The sequence below is a fragment of the Nuphar pumila genome, chromosome 17, assembly GCF_984573655.1.
Source record: "Nuphar pumila chromosome 17, dmNupPumi1.hap1.1, whole genome shotgun sequence".
Taxonomy (NCBI): domain Eukaryota; kingdom Viridiplantae; phylum Streptophyta; class Magnoliopsida; order Nymphaeales; family Nymphaeaceae; genus Nuphar; species Nuphar pumila.
Genome location: NC_143265.1, coordinates 23,111,342 through 23,130,432, shown reverse-complemented (window position 1 = coordinate 23,130,432; position 19,091 = coordinate 23,111,342). Strand labels below are relative to the sequence as shown.

The 19,091-nt window shown below is 43.4% G+C and overlaps 1 protein-coding gene across 1 annotated transcript in view; it reads left to right on the top strand.

Annotated features, from left to right (window-relative positions):
- Window positions 1-19,091, top strand: part of LOC149811796 (putative V-type proton ATPase subunit H) — a 163,480-nt gene that overhangs the window by 75,521 nt on the left and 68,868 nt on the right. The window contains exon 8 of the mRNA XM_089993425.1: window positions 5,748-5,909. Coding sequence (XP_089849551.1) covers window positions 5,748-5,909 — 162 coding nt within the window. The remainder of the gene's footprint in view (window positions 1-5,747; window positions 5,910-19,091) is intronic.

The following is a 19,091-nucleotide window of genomic DNA, read 5'->3' as shown; positions in this document are numbered from 1 at the left end:
CAACTTGATCCTTTTGTGCACGAACTTGCCTCTGGATTGCATTAGCCAGGGTATTGAGGGAATCCATGACGAATCTCCGCTGATTTGACCATTTGTCAGTTGAATCGTTATTTGTGCTTTGCGTCATCATTTATTTATAACAAAGGATGCTCAAGTTAGGATTTAAAGAACTCAAAAAAACAAGGACAATATATATATATATATATATATATATATATATATATATATATATATATCAGTGTCGTGAAAAGCGTTGAGGCATAGCGAGGCGCTCCACCAAAATCTAAGGCGAGGCGTAAAGCGTAAGCCTCAAAATTTTTTTTGGGATGATTGTTTTGGGATGAAGGCGTAGTTGTTGTTGTTGTTGTTAAAAAAACTCTAAAAAATATCTAAAATTCTAAATAAATAAAAAAATTATCACTTCTAAAAGCTTAAAACTTTTAGAAGTTGAAAACATTTCTAAAATACCCTGATATTTATCACTATATTTACAAAACTTTTCCTTGCTTATGCTTTCTATATCTTAAATACAAGTACTCTTAGTTTCTATTTTTATTTTTAAGAGATTTTCCGTGTTCTCTTTACATTATTGAAAAGAAAATGACTGAAACCTACTTATTTTACTATTATTGTTATATTGTATTTTTTAGTATAGAGATTTTTGCCAAGATTTATCTAAAAGCTTATAATATCCCAAGATCAAAGATTTTACCTACAACCAAGACATGACTATGGCTGAAAGTTACCCCCCCCCCCCCACACACAAAAAGAAAAAGAAAAAGGTTTAAACTGTGATAATGGTTTAAAAAAAAACAAACAAACAAATAGTCAGTCATACAACACAATAATATTCATCAATCATTAAATCCATACTACATAAATTGTAATAATCTGCAAAGTAAATATTCAATAGTGCATACTAATTTGTATTTCATCAATCAACTGACTCATTTTTACTGCTTAAGCAGCATGAAGGCAGACAAATGACAAGTTCTTATTTGGCATTGCCAAAAAAAAAAAGCTCAAAATTTGGAGGAATAGAAAGGCAAAAGAATGAGTGATAAGGGTAGCTTGAGACTTACGTGCACAAGCACACACAATAAAGTTCACATAATCTGACTTTCTTGAATGGAACAGGCTATGACCAATCTAATACATATTTTTCTTGTGATATTGACTAAATTGCAAGTGTGTAACGTTAGAAACTTTAAGCTTTTGTTGCATCATTTCATATTCAAGGAAAAGCAGGGTAAATTTACGGAGCACGAGATTTAGAACAAAATTGCAAAGTACAATCATCAACATGTGTGCGAAAAAAAAATGAGAGAAGTTCACATGTTTTTTTTCACAAGCATACTCTAAACATTGAAAATTGTAAAAAAAACTTCTTTCCAAAGTTTCTGAAATCATCAACTTACGCTAAGACTGCGTGAGAGAAGACTGTGTGTGAAAAAAAAGAGAGATGAGAGAGAGACAATACCAGTTTTCGGTGAGAAACGAGAGAGAGGTTGCGTGAGAGACGAGAGATAGGTTGAGCGAGAGACGAGAGAGAGAGAGGCTGAGTGAGAGACGAGAGAGAGAGAGAGGTTGTGTGAGAGATCTACCAACAAAATAAAAAGCTTTTAAGCCCTAAATTTTAGTCAAATAAGGGTTTTGACCCTTATTTGACCAAAAGCAATGAGGCATATGCGCCTCATCTTAAGGCGCACCTCAAGGACTATGAGGCGCACGCCTCGGGGCTTTTACGCCTTATCCTTGTGCCTCAAGGCATAAAGCCCCTCGCCTTGAGGCGAGGCGCGCTTTTTGCGCCTTGAGGCGTGTTTTTAATAACACTGATATATATATATATATATATATATATTATGAAACATCATACAAAAACCCAACATCGCTGGTTGATAAAGCATAAGAAATTCTTGTCGCAACAATAAAAAGTGTTCACAGACTCTGAAACAAAACCACGTGTACCAACTCCCCTCAGGGACGGTTTGAGTAATATCTAACATAGTTCCTCGTGTTGCCGGGGTGAAGCTAGAGTGTAGACTGGGGAGTCTTGTGAGTCGTTGGGCAAGTAATTGCCCTGCGTGCCCCTTGAGTTTGGTGGTTCCTCAAAATGCCTGGGTATCTACGTCACAGGGACTCGGCAAACTAGGTGCCGCACCCGCGTCGATGCGTCGCGACATGGGTGTGGTCAACCTGACCCTGGATGCATTGACCGCATCCAGGGTCATTTATGTCCAACTTTTGGACTTTATATATATATATATATATATATGACTTTTGATTTTATAAATAGAACTATTTTGATAACCCGTCTTATTTTTTCTTTGAAAATGTCTAGAAAACCTTTTATGTTGTCTTTTAGAATTTTTAAAATGAAAAAACCTTTCTTTTTTACTTTTCTAATTTTGTTTTTGAGTGTTTTATGAATGGGTTAAAAAAAGAAAGGGTTTTTTCGGGGAGAGCCAAAGGGCAGTTCTGTTTCCACCCCCCAGACCGTTAAAAAACAAATTTTTTTGTTTTTTTCTTATATATATATATATATATATATATATATATATATATATATTTGCCACACCCCCGCACCCGCACCCGCACCCATGTGACATAGCTGGGTATTCTCATAGCACCCTAGACTGAGGAAGCTTCGTCCTCAAGTCCCTGTGCTGCCAACTGCCTTTTGTCATTTCCTTAAGGTGACAAAACTCAATGAAATGTCCCAACTCTCCATAGTAAAGACACTCGTTCTGGGTGTTCGGGTGACCTTCGATCTCTCGTGTACCATATGCAACCTGTTGATCGACCAAAACTTGTGACAGAACATGGCCGCCTTCCCTAAACTGCACCGCAGCCCATGCAGCGGCTAACGGTTCTTGGTAAGGGAAAGGGAGTATGAGTCCCCATGAATCTGTAAAGATGGGTCAGGGTGGTCTGTTTGTTCAATAATCCGACCAGCTCGTTGGACATCCATTATTTTCCATAACAGACCCCCTACGCTTCATTGAGCGGCCACGCGTCCTACACGCTCCACCCTTATGGGCTCTTTTCGCGTTGGCTGGCGGACTCATGCCTTGCATGGGCAACACGTCTTCATTTCCAAGTCCACTTCAGACATGAGCTTTAAAATAACAGAAATTCTTTTTGTCTTATTCAAGCACAAAATGCATCATAAAATCTATACTCACAGCGCGATGCAGATGTCGGATAATCAAGATTCACTGTTTTTCCTGTCGCTCTGATACCAAGTTGTAACGCCCTCAAAATCTTGTACTTGTAACTTTTTATGAAAAGTTTAAAAGCTGTGTAATCGATCCTTTTTTAGAGTTTAAAATGACTGTTCAACAGAAAATAATGTTTGAAATAACAAGTCAATGGACCTTGGGCGCATTACAAGCAAACTTTCCTTTACAGAATAGATTTGTATCTTCATATAAGCATTTAAAACCACATGGATCCAAAACAAGGTTTTTGATAATTTAGGGTTTATATAAAAGAAGATTTTTCAAAGGAAACCCTTATGCAAAGTTACAAAATGTGCTCAGGAACGAAACGTCAGAGAAATAGTGGGATCTTGATATCATCGCATTATCTCGCCATCGTCTGCCGTTTCGACGTAATCATCACTTGTACCCCATAAAACATGTTAGACTTATAAAAATTTTGGTAGGTGCATAGATAACAAAAATTCATAACAAAACTAACATATACATTGTTCCTTTCGTGATGTGTAGTTCAGAATAAGCAAAATGAGCATGATAATTTTGTTTCGATATTAAATGTCCTGAGAGTACGCATAGGAGAAACGTAGAAACAACTGAGACTGCTTGGAGGTTTGTTATTCTTTGTATTTTGATACCCCGGACAACTAGCTGAATTCGCTCGTAAGGCGACGGCCAGTGACCGAGAGAGAATTCTCTAAAGGCATTTGTGACAAGTGAAACATCCAACTTCTGCAGCAATCCATGGGATCTATCACCTAGGATAATTTTTGGTAGCCCGATCCCCTAACTCCGATGACCGGGGATACAAAGTTCAATTGCTACTCGAGGAGCGTAGTTGTTAACGACCTGTCCATTGGAGTTTTTGTACCATCCCATCCTCTCCCTTGACGGAACCAAAGAGACGAATGAGTATGTCAGGTTATATTTTAATTGACGACTAATTATACATGCTCTGGTCTTTTAAACCAAATCGAGTATCTTGCGTGTGAAGGCGATCATCATCATTTATGTGATTTCCTTTTTATCATTATGCATTTGCACGTTACGAGGTTACCACAAACCTTTCATCTAATCATTGTAGTACTAACATGCCGTGCATGTTTGATGGTATTATTACGATGAGAGGGATATCAGTGTCTTAGAAAGAAACCCCAACATCATTTAATTTTTTTTTGATTTCTGTGCTTTATGCCGAGAATATCCGAGTCATTTCGGATACCAAAACTAAGGACTGAACGTACGTACCACTTAGGACTACGTAGTCGAAGCCTTTCCGTTACGCAGATTTGAGGGAAAGACTCGTTTGCGAATATTCAAACGCCAAATATTTGTTTTGCTTTTCAAGATAACGATTAATACGAGCTTTGAAATCTCTTATGTGAAAACTTTTTTGAAATTAGAGACTTGGCAAAGATGTGCAATTTTGCATCTTTAAATACAAGCGTAACACAAGGTAGGCCAGAGTAAGCAAAACTGCGTACTTTACAAAGTTATATATATGTATATATAATACATATATATCAAAGCATAAGCTTGTGCACATTACAGCGCGACGGTAAAGTAAATGACATAAAGCAAGACTCGATAAGCAAAACCACACATCGAGCTAAATTAACTGCGTAAGCGATGCACGATGTACGAAACCGTACATTGGCTAAATAAATTTCATAAGCAATGCACGATGCACGAAATCATACATTGGCCAAATAAATTGTGTAAGCAGTGCACGATATGGGAAATCGACGAAATTGTATATCGGCCAAATAAATTGTGTAAGCAGTAGCCTATGCAAATAACAACATTGCGGCAAGGTAAATGACATAATTTTAAATATACAAGAATGCACAAAACTGCATCCTTGAGTTAAAAGCATATATATCGGTCATAGAAAGAAGAGGAGGGAAGAGAGAGGGAACAACGTACCTGGGGGAGGTAGCGCTGGTCCGGGTTGCGCCGGCATGAGGAGAGCTCCAGCGAGGGAAGGGGTGGAGCAGAGAGAGAATGGGAGATGAGAGAGAGTCGATGTGCGGGAGGGGGGGGTTTCGATTTCATAAAGAGAAACCCGCCCCCCTGCGGGGGTTTAAATAGGCCATGGCGTGCGTGGCTGGGAACCGGATCCGGGTTGGATCCAACCTGGATCCGAATATATATATATATATATATATATATATGTGTATATATATATATATATATATATATATATATATATATATATATATATATATATATATATATATATATATATATATATATATTTGAAAAACTCGAATCTTACACAATGTATGGAGAAAAAGTTGTTTTCAGGGTATTTTAGTCATTTTAACCTATTAACTCAACTAGAGTTAATGATAACCATGGTTAATTTGTCGGAATTGTGTTTTTATTTATGTTTGTGTTTGCATATTTGAATGGTTAGTCGTGTCTTCTATACTTTGCATTAAGTTCTTGATGTGTGTGCCATTGCATGCATGTCTTCTTGTCATGTGTATGTGTGTGTTTGTGGTCTTACAGAGATGCTTTTTGCAGTTGAAGAATCCTTCACATCCTAGTCGCGGTGTTCCTACAGCAGTTGGTTGTTTGGCGACACTGCTGAGGGAACAATGGGTGAGATCTTTGTTCGTTAAATCTGATGGCGTGAAGCTGCTTATTCCATTGATCTCCCCAGCATCCACCCAGCAGTCCATCCAGGTTTGATCTTAAAACCTTTTTCTTTTTTTTCGTTTTTGAAGCAAAGGAGAAGATTTTATTAAAACATAGAGAAGGGTGTCTTAAATCTCTATTTGATACTTGTGTTATTTATTTTGTTGTGGTGGCAACTTTTCTGGCTTCACTTTTGGACCGAAGCTTTGAATGAAAAAGTTACTATTTACAAGGATCTGCTATAAAAAATGTGCTGAAATTTTTGCATGTTTCTTTTGTCATGTCATTTTGTTTGAAGTTTAGCTCTTGTGTATGCCTTTATATGGTATCAGTGTCAGTTAGGAGAGGATTTTTCAGTTAGAAGAGGAGCATTGGAGCATCTTGAAGCTGTCCAGCAGTCAACACACTGAAAGAGAGGGTGACATCACCATGGAGATGAATGACTGGTTGACTTGGGCAGATTTTGAAATATTTTTATGGGTTGAAAGAGAATTAGGAAATAGGATTTTAGAAACAAATCCCAGGTTGTTTGTTGTTTTGGGGAGCAAGTTTCAATTTTTCTTGTGGTTTTCTCAAAACAGTGTACCAAAATTTCTTTGGTGGATTTGAATCTCTTTTGAGGCCCTAATTTGTTTCTATTAGAGTCGTTTTAATATAAAAAGCTGGTAGAAGTGCTGCTTTATGAAGAAATGGCCTATATTTGGAGCTTTGAGGATCTTTGTAAAGTAGAATAACGGGCGGCAGCTTGCTTTGGACTAGTTACACCTTTAAATGAGTTAATTAAAGGCCTTGGCTTCTTGTTTCAAGTTCCTATTGGATTATCTTGGTTAAGAAACTGTTGATCTATTTGGAATTTTAAGGTTTTTTTTTGCAGCGGAATAGGGGGTGGCAGCTTTGCTTTGACTAGTTTGCCCTTGAATGTGTTGATTAAGGGTCTTGTTTGCTTGTTCAAGTTTCTATTGTATTATCTTGATAGGGATGGTTAGAAATGACCTTATTCAAGTGGTTTGATGTAAAACTTGATGGGACAAACTATATTCTTTAGGCTCATTTTATGAAAACCTTGATAAAGTGAACAGACTTGTATGCTATCTTGATGGTCCTAAAGCACCACCAAGGATTGGGGAAGTAAACTATGAATAAAACTTAAAGAGTGGGAAATCAACAATGCTAGAATCAATTCGTGGCTGCTAGAGTATGTGGAGCAAAGCTTAGTGATCAATTTAGTGAAGTATGAGCCAACAAGCCAATTGGGCTAGAGAGTACCAATTGCTGCAAGAACATAAAGGCCTTAGACAGGAAAACAAGTCAATTAAAGCATTTTACACAAAAATACAACAGATTTGGGACTATGTTGCTATTATGGATACTTTGCTAGAATGTACTTGATGCGATGAATGCAAGATATGTTAGGCAGGGAGGAGTAAGAATATTGGATAAAGCACATGTTTCTACCTTGGATAAAGCTCTAAGGCTGGTGTTTGATCATGTTAGAAGTGCCATGCTCCATTGGGCAGGCACAGTTTCTACCTTGACTCAAGTCTTGGCAGAGTTAATTGTATTAGAGACTAGTCCCTTAGAATTAGACGCACTGATGATACAATACTTGCAGTGACTAGGTGTAATGAAATGGTGGTCTTCAACAAATGTACAAATAACTCACAAACAAGTGTCTATTGGAGACACTACAAGCATGACCCTTGAAAGGGTATAAAAGGAAGAACACTTGAAAAATAAATAATACTTTATGCATGCACAAAATGCTTAAGAAGCATTGTTATTTATATTGAATGGGTTCACCCCTATATATATATATATATATATATATATATATATATATATATATATATATATATAAAAGTGGAAGAGAGGAGAGTTCATTTTGAGCTCTCCAAAAGAGACATTGGACTCTAGTCCAACCACTCTTATTATAGCTGTTGGACTAGAGTCCAACAACTCTTATTATAGTTGTTGGACTAGAGTCCAACAGCTATTTGCACAGTCAAGTTCCAACATGAACTTGACTGGATAAATTATCTAGTTTCTATTGAACTAGATGCTAAAAAAGAAAATAAAGGAAAATAATAAAAGGAAAAATATAATAATAATATTAAATAATATATGTATATTACAATTTACATTTTAACACTCTCCCTCAAACTTATGGTACAATGAGCGAAAGTTTGTCTAAGAGGAAGTGGAATCTGAGAGCAGCGAGAGGCTTGGTGAAGAAGTCTGCTAATTGATATTCTGATGTAACATATGACAGATCAATGGTTCCATGTAAGTATTCCTCTTTGACATAGTAACAGTGTAAAACCCACGTTTCTTTTAAAAAAAAATTATTGTATTAGACTCGGGTCGGGTCGGGTCGGGACCCGACCCAGGCCCCTTTTCATTAGGGTTTTAATAACCCGACTCAGGAAGAGGATTTTAAATCCTCTTCCCGAGCGCCGCCCTCCTCCCTTCCATTTTCGTTTTCGGAAGGATTAGGGAAACCTATCGGGGTTTCCCCTTTCATCGCCCCCTGGAGCCTTTAAGTTCAACGTGGGAGGGCGAGGGGAGGCACGCCTCCCTCTCGAAGCCCTTTGCTCCCCCCGTGCCGACTTCCTCCTTCCTTGCGCACGCCTCCAGCGCCGCCGTTACTGCGACCCACGCCGACGCCGGGCACCGCCTCCCAGGTACGCCATTCTCCTCCCTCTTCTCCTCCTCACCCCCCTCTCTGTCACCTCGCCGGGAGGCCGACAGGCGGCGTGCGGCCCCTGCCGCGCCCTCCTGCCTCTCCTGTGCTCATCGGAGGCCCGACAGGTGGCCTGAGAGGCCCCTGTCGTCCCCTCTTCCCTTCGGGGGTGCACCAGAGTGCCGGCAGGGGACCAATGGCCCCTGCGACACCCCCTCACCCCTGTGGGTGATAGGGAAACCGACTGGAGGTCGGTTGCCCCTGTCACCCCCGCCCCGAGCCCTCTCTTTCTCTCTGGCAGGGGTTAGTCCCCCTGCCGCCTCTCGATCACCAGTAGGCAGGGGCAATGCCCCTGCCACTTCCTGTTTCCCGGCAGGCAGGGGCTCGCCCCTGCTGCCTCTGGGGTTTTGGCATGCAGGGGTAATGCCCCTACCGCCTTCCTGTCTCGGCTGACAGGGGCAATGCCCCTGTCACCCTTTGTTTTGCTGGGCAGGCAGGGGCAATTCCCCTGTCTCCCTTTGTTTTGCTGGGCAGGCAGGGGCTCGCCCCCTGTCGCCCTTTGTTTTACTGGGCAGGCAGGGGCGCGCCCCCTGTCGCCCTTTGTTTTACTGGGCAGGCAGGGGCTCGCCCCCTGTCGCCCTTTGTTTTGCTGGGCAGGCAGGGGCTCGCCCCTGTCACCCTTTGTTTTGCCAGGCAGGGGATATCCCCCTGCTGCCCCTTGGTTCTCAGCACACAGGGGCTTGTCCCCATGTCATTCTCTGTTCTGCCTGGCGGGGGCCGAAACCCCCCCGTTGTTTATTAATTTGTTTGGTAGGGGCCGAGACCCCTGCCATTCAGTGTTGGCCAGCAAAGGGTCCGAGGCCCTGTCACTGGTCGCCTTCTTGAGGCAGGGGCTGAGGCCCCTGCCATTCACTATTTCGTCAGGCAGGGGCCGAGGCGCCTGCCATTTGTTGTTCTGTAGGAAGGGGCCAAAATCCCCGGTCGCCTAATCCTACCCTGGTCCCCGTTGCACCATAAAATTTTATTTATCATAATTGAATACTCTAACTTTTATAGACTTCGCATCGAACCCCACTCTGGCTCCGCGGCTTGAGCCTCGTATCATCTACACTCGTAGACGCACGCAGCTGCACGACATCCCAAGGTAGGGGAAAGTCGCACGGGGATTTTGGATGAATAAAATAAAATAAGACTCCTGAGATAGAATAGTTATTTTACATACCTGCTTATCTGAAGAAGTATTTAATTTATGAATTGCTAGTCAGTGTTTTACTCGTTCTGATTCTTTTGAAACTACATGCTTAGAGTAAACTCTATGGGTAGACTCATTTTAGAGAGAATTGAGTAGTTAATTGGTATACCTGTTTACATGTAGGACTTCTTGACTTGTGATTGTCTGTCCTGCATGCTTATCCTTTTGAAATTTGCGTACTTAATGTAAACTCTGTGAATGAACTCATTTCTGGAGAGAAACCCACTGCAATTACTGTTATAACCGAACCTTAAGGCAAGTATGGTATAAATTTGACGAGAGGTCATAGAGTACCTTGAAGTGGGAACTCAACACTTTATTGATATAGATGAGATAATGTCGGCCTCCACAGGCCAATTGCTCAAAGAGCAATACATGTCATGTATGAACCAAAAGAATCATAAAACATTATATGTTGCCCTTTCATCATAATTGTACCTTTAGGAAGGTACGATCGTACTTTTGGACAAGTACGTCCCATGTGGGTTACGATGGTTGGATGATGAGGTTGTAGCAACCTCGATGCGTGCATTTAGCACAATGCTGAGATCACATAAATGGTGACCTTTTGCCTTCACAGGCAAGATGCTTGAGTGGGTCTAATAGACCAGAGCATGTAGGATGGGGCGGCAGTTAAGAAACCCCCGTCGTACCAATTCGACATTCACGGTTCATCAAGGGAGATGATGGATGGTACAAAAACTTCGATGGACAGGTTGTTAACAACCACCCCACGAGCAAAAGACTCGGCTTCCCCAGTCATCGGAGTTAGGGGAATTGGGATTACCATAAATTATCCTAGGTGGTAACTCCCGGGTACTTCTGCAGAAGTTGGATGCATCCATGGGCCACGAATGCCTTTGGGGATTTACTCTCTTGGTCACTGACCGTCCCCTTAGGAGCGGACACAGTCAGCCATCCGGGTTAATGAAAACATCTGACATAATAAACCCCCGGATCGGTCTCGGCTGTTTCTACGTTTCGCATCTGTGCGTACCCACAGGCCAGTTAATATCAGAACTTAAAGAATATCTTCTTGAATAATTGTAGATGATTGAGACTTACACTGCTTGAAATAATTCAAACAATAGCTCTTTGCACATGTTATACTTGTTAGAATAAATTATAATTGTATTGATTGTTTTAATATAATAACTGTTTATCTCATGAATGTCTTGCTTTTTTTTCATTCTACTTATCTGTTCGTGCACCTACTGGTTTGTTATGAAACTGACTCATTTCATGGGCAGGTGAGGAGTAGGACTTCACAGACGACCGATGACGTGGTGCAATATGGCTCAAGATTTATCTTATTTTTGCTGGCGGCTTGACTCTGAGTCTTTTTGAGTTTTTCTTTAGATTATTGAACTTTGGAAGGATGCTCATTTTGTAATAAACTGCAGATTTTTAATCTATTGTCTTATTTGATCAATTCCTTTAAGTTGTGGTTTATGTGAATGATGGTTTTTCAGCTAACGTACCTAGGATTTGTTGACTTGTGCTCCTTTCTAAATGTCTTCCGCTGTCGATTTTAAAAGTAAAAACTTTAAATCTTTGAAAGTTTTTTCGATAATGTTTTTGAAATCACAAGTCGAAATTTTGGGCGTTACAACTTGGTATCAGAGCCAGATCAGAAAGAGGTGAATCTTGACTATTGAGCATCCCATCGCGCTGAAAGTCTTTGATATTTTATAGCATGTTTAGACTAAATTATATTCTTGTTTCTATTCGTAGTACCGTCCGAGAGATGGATCCATCTGTTGGTTCTAGTGGTAGTCACGATAGGGGCACGCGTAGGGTGTGTGGCCGTTCCTTAAGGGAGAGAGTGTAAAACCCGCTAAAAAAAAATTTAATTTGGACCCGGGTCGGGTCGGGTCCGGACCCGACCCGGGCCCCCTCTTCATTAGGGTTTTAATAACCTGACTTGGGAAGAGGATTTTAAATCCTCTTCCCGAGCGCCGCCCCCTTCCACCTTCGTTTTCGGAAGACTTGGGGGGAAACCCATCGGGGTTTCCCCATTCATCGCCCCCCCTGAGGCTTTTAAAAGCACTGCAGGGGGGCGGGGGAGGGCACACAACCCTTCGCCCCCAGCACGCCGCCCTCGATCGATGCCTCCTCCTTTCCTGCGCACGACGCCGATCGCCAGCCACCTCGTCTCCTCTCCTTCCAGGTACACCCTCTTCACCTCCCTTTTCACCTCCCCCTCCTCCTCCCTCTTCGCCCCTCTCTCTGTCACCTCGCCCGAAGGCACGACAGAGGGACCATTGGCCCTGTGACACCCCCTCGCCCCGATCTCTCTCTCTCTCTCTTCGGCAGGGGTTTGTCCCCCTGCCATCATCCTTTCGCCGGACGGCAGGGGCTCGGCCCCTGCCGATTCGCTGTCATCGGCAGGGGCTCGACCCCTGCCGATTCGCTGTCGTCGGCAGGGATGCGACCCCTGCCGTTTCAGTGTTGTCGGCAGGGGCTAGCCCTCTGCCGCTTTGCTGCCGTCGGCAGGGGTGCGACCCCTGCCGCTTTGTTGCTGTCGGCAGGGGCTAGCCCCCTGCCGATTCGCAGTCGTCGGCAGGGGTGCGACCCCTGCCGTTTCAGTGCTGTCGGCAGGGGCTAGCCCCCTGCCGCTTTGCTGCCGTCGGCAGGGGTGCGACCCCTGCCGCTTTGTTGCTCTCGGCAGGGGCTAGCCCCCTGTCGATTCGCAGTCGTCGGTAGGGGTGCGACCCCTGCCGTTTCAGTGCTGTCGGCAGGGGCTAGCCCCTTGCCGCTTTGCTGCCGTCGGCAGGGGTGCGACCCCTGCCGCTTTGTTGCTGTCGGCAGGGGCTAGCCCTTTGTCGATTCGCAGTCGTCGGCAGGGGTGCGACCCCCTGCCGTTTCAGTGTGGTCGGCAGGGGAGCGAGCCCTGCTGATTCATTGTTGTCGGCAGGGGCTAGCCCCCTGCCAATTCGCTGTCGTCGGCAGGGGTGCGACCCCCTGCCATTTCAGTGTTGTCGGCAGGGGAGCAACCCCTGCCGATTCGTTGCTGTCGGCAGGGGCTAGCCCCCTGCCGCTTCGCTGCCGTCGGCAGGGGTGCGACCCCTGCCGCTTTAGTGCTGTCGGTAGGGGCTAGCCCCCTGCCGATTCGTTGCTGTCGGTAGGGGCTCGCCCCCTGCCGCCTTGCTATGTTTGGCAATGGCTCTTTCGCTGCCACCTCGCTGTTTTCGGTAGTGGCTCGTCCCTGTCGCCTAAACCTACCCATGTCCTCGTCGCACCATTAATTATATTAGCAAAATTTAATATTTAACACTCTTGCATATTTACGCAACAAGTCCCGATCGTGCTCCACGGCTCAACCCTCGTATTATCCTCTCGCGTAGGCGTACACAGCTGCACGACATCCCAATGTAGGGTAAAGTCGCACAAAAGGGCAATTGAGGAACGTATTTAAGTTGAAATAATTAAGATGCCCATGCTAGATATGCTTAGATTTATATTGCTTCTGCGTTGCATATTTTCTTGTCTGCATATTTATGAGTCGATGTATGATTTTACTCTTTGAGTATTAATTTGCGTATTTGTTTATGTTGTTGAAGGTGGTTTCGTACTTTTTGCAATACTTATGCCCTTAATTGTTTGCATATATGCTTGCCTGTTCATTCCTATGGGTCGATGTACAATTTCATTCTTCGATCATTATTTTGCATAAGTTGATTATGAGTTGAGGTGTGGTTTTGTATTTCTTGAAATACATATGCCCTTGTTTGCTTGCATCCATTTTTGCCTGCACGTTTCCTTTGAGTGAGGTACGACTTTGTGTCTCATGTATTACTCATGACCTTATGTGTTTGCCTATCTAAGTGGTCAAGGTATGGTTTTGGTACCTCATGTGTTACTTATGTGTTTTCGCTCGATGTGTGGCATTGCAAGTTGAGAGTCGCTTGTTGTCATGTTATAATCTGCATATGCTCACACCTATGGTAAATATGTACTTACATAAATGTAGTCTTGCGTCTATCCTGATTTCACTTGTTTTCAAAACATTAGAAGTTGTGCTTGTGCATTTCAGTTCTCTAAAAATGAGTTTCCTTCTGCGAACTTGGTGCTCTTCAAAATGCACAACTTTTGCAAAGTATGATTAAGTCTTGCAGGATTGCGAAGTCACATTTGGCCCCTCCCAAGTCCACACACTTGGGAGAAATGTTTTATAACCTTGATTCAAGTTGCGGCTCATTTTGAATAACCCCTATCAGGGGCATGAGCATATGAATGAGTGGGGTTCTGTTGAAGGACCCATTCTTTATGTATCAATCTAGTGTCACATGTCGATACTAAGATAAATTTTGGATGTAAGATTGATAGTGTTGTGTCTTGTGTGAATGACTTAATGTGGCATTATGGCTTTTAAGGATGAATCGTGCCAAATGAGCACTCCTATATTCTTTGAATTGTTATGAAGTTGTGTGTTGGGTATTCCTTTTGAGAAGCCTACAGACCTCCCGTGTTCAATATAGCGTACTTTTAGACATGCACATGTTAAGTACTTTGTTGATCGGACGGGAGATTCGAGATGACCTTGCATCATGAAATATGAAAAATGTTGTTGAAGTGAATTCAAGACTTATCTTGCCAGGCTGTGTTGTATTAATTCTTTTGCAGATAATATATGTTGGGGTTTCTTTTGTGGAACCATATCTCTTTCATCGTAGTCGTACTTATGACATGTACGACCGTACTTTTTGACAAGTACGTCTTCTTACGTTGCGATGATTGGATGAGTAGGTTGGGGCAACCTCGATGGGTACAAATAAAAAAATGTTGTGATCACCTAAATAAGTGATGTTTTCGCCTTCCCGGCAAGATACTCGAGTTGGTCGAAAGACCAGAGTATGTAGAATGAGTCTTCAGTTAACTACCCCTGATGTACTCATTCGAACCGCTGACTCCTGTCAGGAGAGAGGACAGGAAGGTACAAAACTTCGATGGACAGGCCATTAATGGCAGTTACGAGCAAAAGACTCGGCTTCCCCAGTCATCGGAGTTAGGGGAATGAGACTACCATAATTATCCTAGGTGGTAGCTCTCCATGTTTGGGATGCATCCATTGTTTATGCTGCTTTGGGGATTTCTCTCTTGGTCACCGACCGCCCCCTTAGGTGCGGACTCAGTCAACTATCTGGGTTATCATAAAATACATAGCATAATAAACCCCCGGATCAGTCTAGGCTGTTTCTAGAGTCGTGCCTTGTGCGTACCCGCTTGGCCAGTTAATATCGAAACATAATTTAAATCCGATCACACAATGTGTTCAGTTATGCACGTATGAAAGTTATAGGGTACAACAGGTTCAATACTTATGGAATTGTGTGTGTGGTTGATAAAGCATTGTATTTTTGCTAGTTAACTTTCTTGTGCAGTGCTTTGCTTGTAATTGTTAGCCTACTTGTGCCAGTAAAATACTTGTAATAATTTTAGCATTGTGCTCATGATAGTTGCTCTGTGAATCTGTTGAAATTAAATTGCTATATAATTGTTTGTCTACTTTACATATTAAATTATTCTGCTTAATTATGTTCAATATTGTCCTGTCTGTGCACCTACCAGTTTTTAGTGAAACTGACCCATTTTATGGGCAGGTTTTGGATAGGTAATACAGTCTGCGATGGCACGATGGCGTGATGAGGTCAAGATAGAGCTCTTTCCTTGACGTTTCGCTCCTGAGGAGATGTTGGTAAATTTGGTATAAAGTGTGTTTCAAAATTTCTCTTTTATTAAACCGTGAGTTAATAAAACTGTTTTAGTAAGCTTCTTCTGGTTTCAACAAACGAATTCTCAATTATTGAAACTCCATTTCTAAACCATTTGATTTCAATGATTGTGCGGGATTTGACAAAGGAAAGTTTACGCTGTAATGCGCTCAAGGTCCATTGACTTGTGGTTTTAAAAATATCATTTTCCGCTGAAGTATTATTTAAACTCTGATTATGGTATGATTTCAAAGCTTTCTAAACTATTCAAAAAGTTTCAAGTCCTGGATTTTTGGGGCGTTACAGAGAGGCAGACATGGGATGTTCAGGGCTGGTTATTGGGTTAACCGCCCTCCTCTACCCATTTTTACGGATGGGCAAGGCTTCCCACTATCGATCGCCTACCAGATACCCTTGGCAGCAACGTGGGCTGAGGTGTATGCTCGAGAAGGTGGCTTCGCGCCTTCACACGTTCGGGTGCACCATCAGACACCACAAGAGTCATCGGCAGATTTTGTTCCCCCTGAGTTAGCAGAGGAGTGCGTATTCTGTGGAGAATCAGGGCACATCATGGATGCTTGCCTCCGCAAGCCCGAGCATGAGGGCAGGATCGCAATTTCGACTGCAGGCGAGCAACCGCCACCTCCAGCAGACCTAGTGGGCGGTGTATTACCCACATACACGCCTGCAACTGATTCGTGAAGTTATAGTCTTGGCTCACCGGAATATACTCCGGCGACGCCCCTCTACGGACAAGAGACCTCCTACGGGGAGCCACTTCCCTTCACCCCTAAGCGCAGATTCAGGCGCACAGGCAATAAAAGGGAATATCTTAGGAAGTACTCTAGTCGTCCCTAAAGGGAAGTAGCACCTACCCAGTTTTGTTGGAGTCTGTGAACTCATTTATAATTACGGAATAGAACTTTTGCTTATGTACCAGCACAGTTGGATTCTAAATAAATGACTTTCGTAATAAAGATCTATATTTTTGCCTTTGCTCCTATACTTATGTCTACTTGTGCGTCTTTAGTATTTTTGACTCTTAACCTGGGTTGCTTTTTAAGGATGACGGGAAACTCAAGCAACATCATGGCTGATGAGTTGCGTGAGCAGAGGGGATTCATGATGGATACTCTCAACTCCTTGGCAGAGGCAATTCGTAACCAGGGTCGTCCCCAGCAGGATCCGGGTTCTCTTGTTGGGAATACATCAACCGCTACGTATGAAAAATTTCTGAAGCTGGACCCTCCTACCTTCTCTGGCAAGGTTGACCCTGACTTGGCGGAGAGTTGGGTCAAAGAGGTGGAACAGGTGTTCCAAGTGTTGTCCGTTCCCGACGATAAGAAGACGATGTTCGGGTCCTTCCGATTGAAGGACGACGCTCGCGAGTGGTGGGACACTACCCGGGAGGTGCAATTCCCAAGTGCGTTGGTGATTCCTTGGGAGGCCTTCCGGAGGGTTTTTCTCGAAAACTACTTTCCTCCTCATGCGAGGGAAAAGAAGAAGGTGGAATTTCTGGAGCTGTGCCAAGGCAGCTTAAGTTTGAATGAGTATATCGCCAAATTTCAGCGGTTGAAGCTCTACTGTCCTCACCTATTCGAGGATGATCATGAGCGGGCTGGGAAGTTCATTCACGGACTGAAGGAAGGACTCAGGCATAGGGTTCTCACCGGCATGCCCGCGACGTTTTCTGCGGCGGTAGCAGCAGCCACCCTACTGAACGAGGATTGGGAGCGTTCAAAAAGTGTGCAAGCTAAAAGGTCACCCGCTTCAGGGGGTGATCAGAAGAAGACCTATTCCGACGGCCCAGGGCAGCGACCACCATTACCAGTAAAGGCTGAGGGAGGGAAGAAACAATTCCCTTTAGCAAAGCGCCAACGACAGCAGGGCCATCCACCGCCCAGACAACCGTCTGGAGATAACTACCCCAGGTGCAAGAGGCCTCACGTAGGACAATCTTGTCCTTGGGACACTGGCGGATGCCTGTACTGTGGCAAGATGGGCCATTTCATACGCGACTGCCGAAAGAAAGCAGCTGATGACCTCAAGCGAACCGGCAACGCATCTCAGCCTCCTCGACCACCTCATCAGCAGCAACAACGAGCACAACCAACCATTGTCAGGGAGCCGGGTAGAGTTTATGCAGCCACGGTTGAACAATTGACAAAAGGGGATCTCGTTCAAGGTACCATTCTTGTTGTTGATCAAGCAACTTTTGCACTATTTGATTGTGGTGCTACACACTCGTTTGTTTCAGAAAAATTCGTAAAACAATTGCATATAACTGTAAAACCACTTGACAACACTTTAGACGTGTATAACCCCGTTGGGAAGAACACAATTTGCACCACTTACATACTTGAATTGGACGTAGTTGTGGCAGAGCGACACTTGCCTGCTTGTGCTATCTTGCTTGAGATAACAGAATTTGACGTCATCCTAGGCATGAATTGGTTGCACAAGTATCATGCCAAGATATTTTGCCATGATGGCAAGATCGTTTTATCACCTCAAGGCTCTCCGAGAGTAGAATTCAGAATTCCCAGACCTGTTCGAGCAAGTCAGACGATCTCGGTGCTTAAGGCGCATAACTTTTTGCGTTAGGGATGCACTGCCTTTTTGGTTAGTGTTATCCAATCAGATCCAATGCCTATTCCCATCAGTGAGCTGGATGTGGTTCGCGATTATCCCGACGTTTTTCCTAAAGAACTATCGGGACTTCCACCGTCTCGTGAGGTAGAATTCAATATTGAATTGCTACCAGGTACGACGCCGATCTCTAAAGCACCTTACAGAATGGCACCAGCTGAGCTTGAGGAGCTGAAGAAGTAGTTGCAGGAGTTGTTGGATCAGAGATTCATTTGCCCCAGGGTATCTCCTTAGGGAGCTCCTGTGCTCTTCGTGAAGAAGAAGGACGGAACCTTGCGTTTGTGCATCGACTATCGAATGCTCAACCAGGCCACGATAAAAAACAAGTACCCATTGCCGCGTATCGAAGACTTGTTCGATCAGTTACAGAAGGCTAAGGTTTTCTCGAAAATCGATCTTAGGTCTGGATACCATCAACTCAGAATTAGGAATGATGATATTTCTAAGACGGCTTTTCGGACAAGATACGGACATTACGAGTTCACAGTCATGCCGTTCGGACTGACAAATGCCCCAACAACTTTCATGGACTTAATGAATAGGGTGTTCAAGCCATTTTTGGACACCTTCGTGATCGTGTTCATCGACGACATCTTGGTGTACTCAGAGAGTCGAGAGCAACATCGGGAACACCTAACCATCGTGTTGGAGACCCTGCGAAAGGAACGTTTGTATGCCAAGTTCTCTAAATGTGAATTATGGCTCGAAGAAGTCATGTTTCTGGGACACGTTATTTCTAAGGAAGGAGTGTTCGTGGACCCTGCAAAGGCTGAGGCTGTACTCAGTTGGCAACAACCAAAGAACGCACGTGATATCAGAAGTTTTCTTAGACTGGCGGGTTACTACAGAAGATTTATTCAGGATTTTTCAAAAATCGCGCTACCCCTGACGAAGTTGCTGAAGAAAGAGGCTAAATTCTTATGGGACGAGAAGTG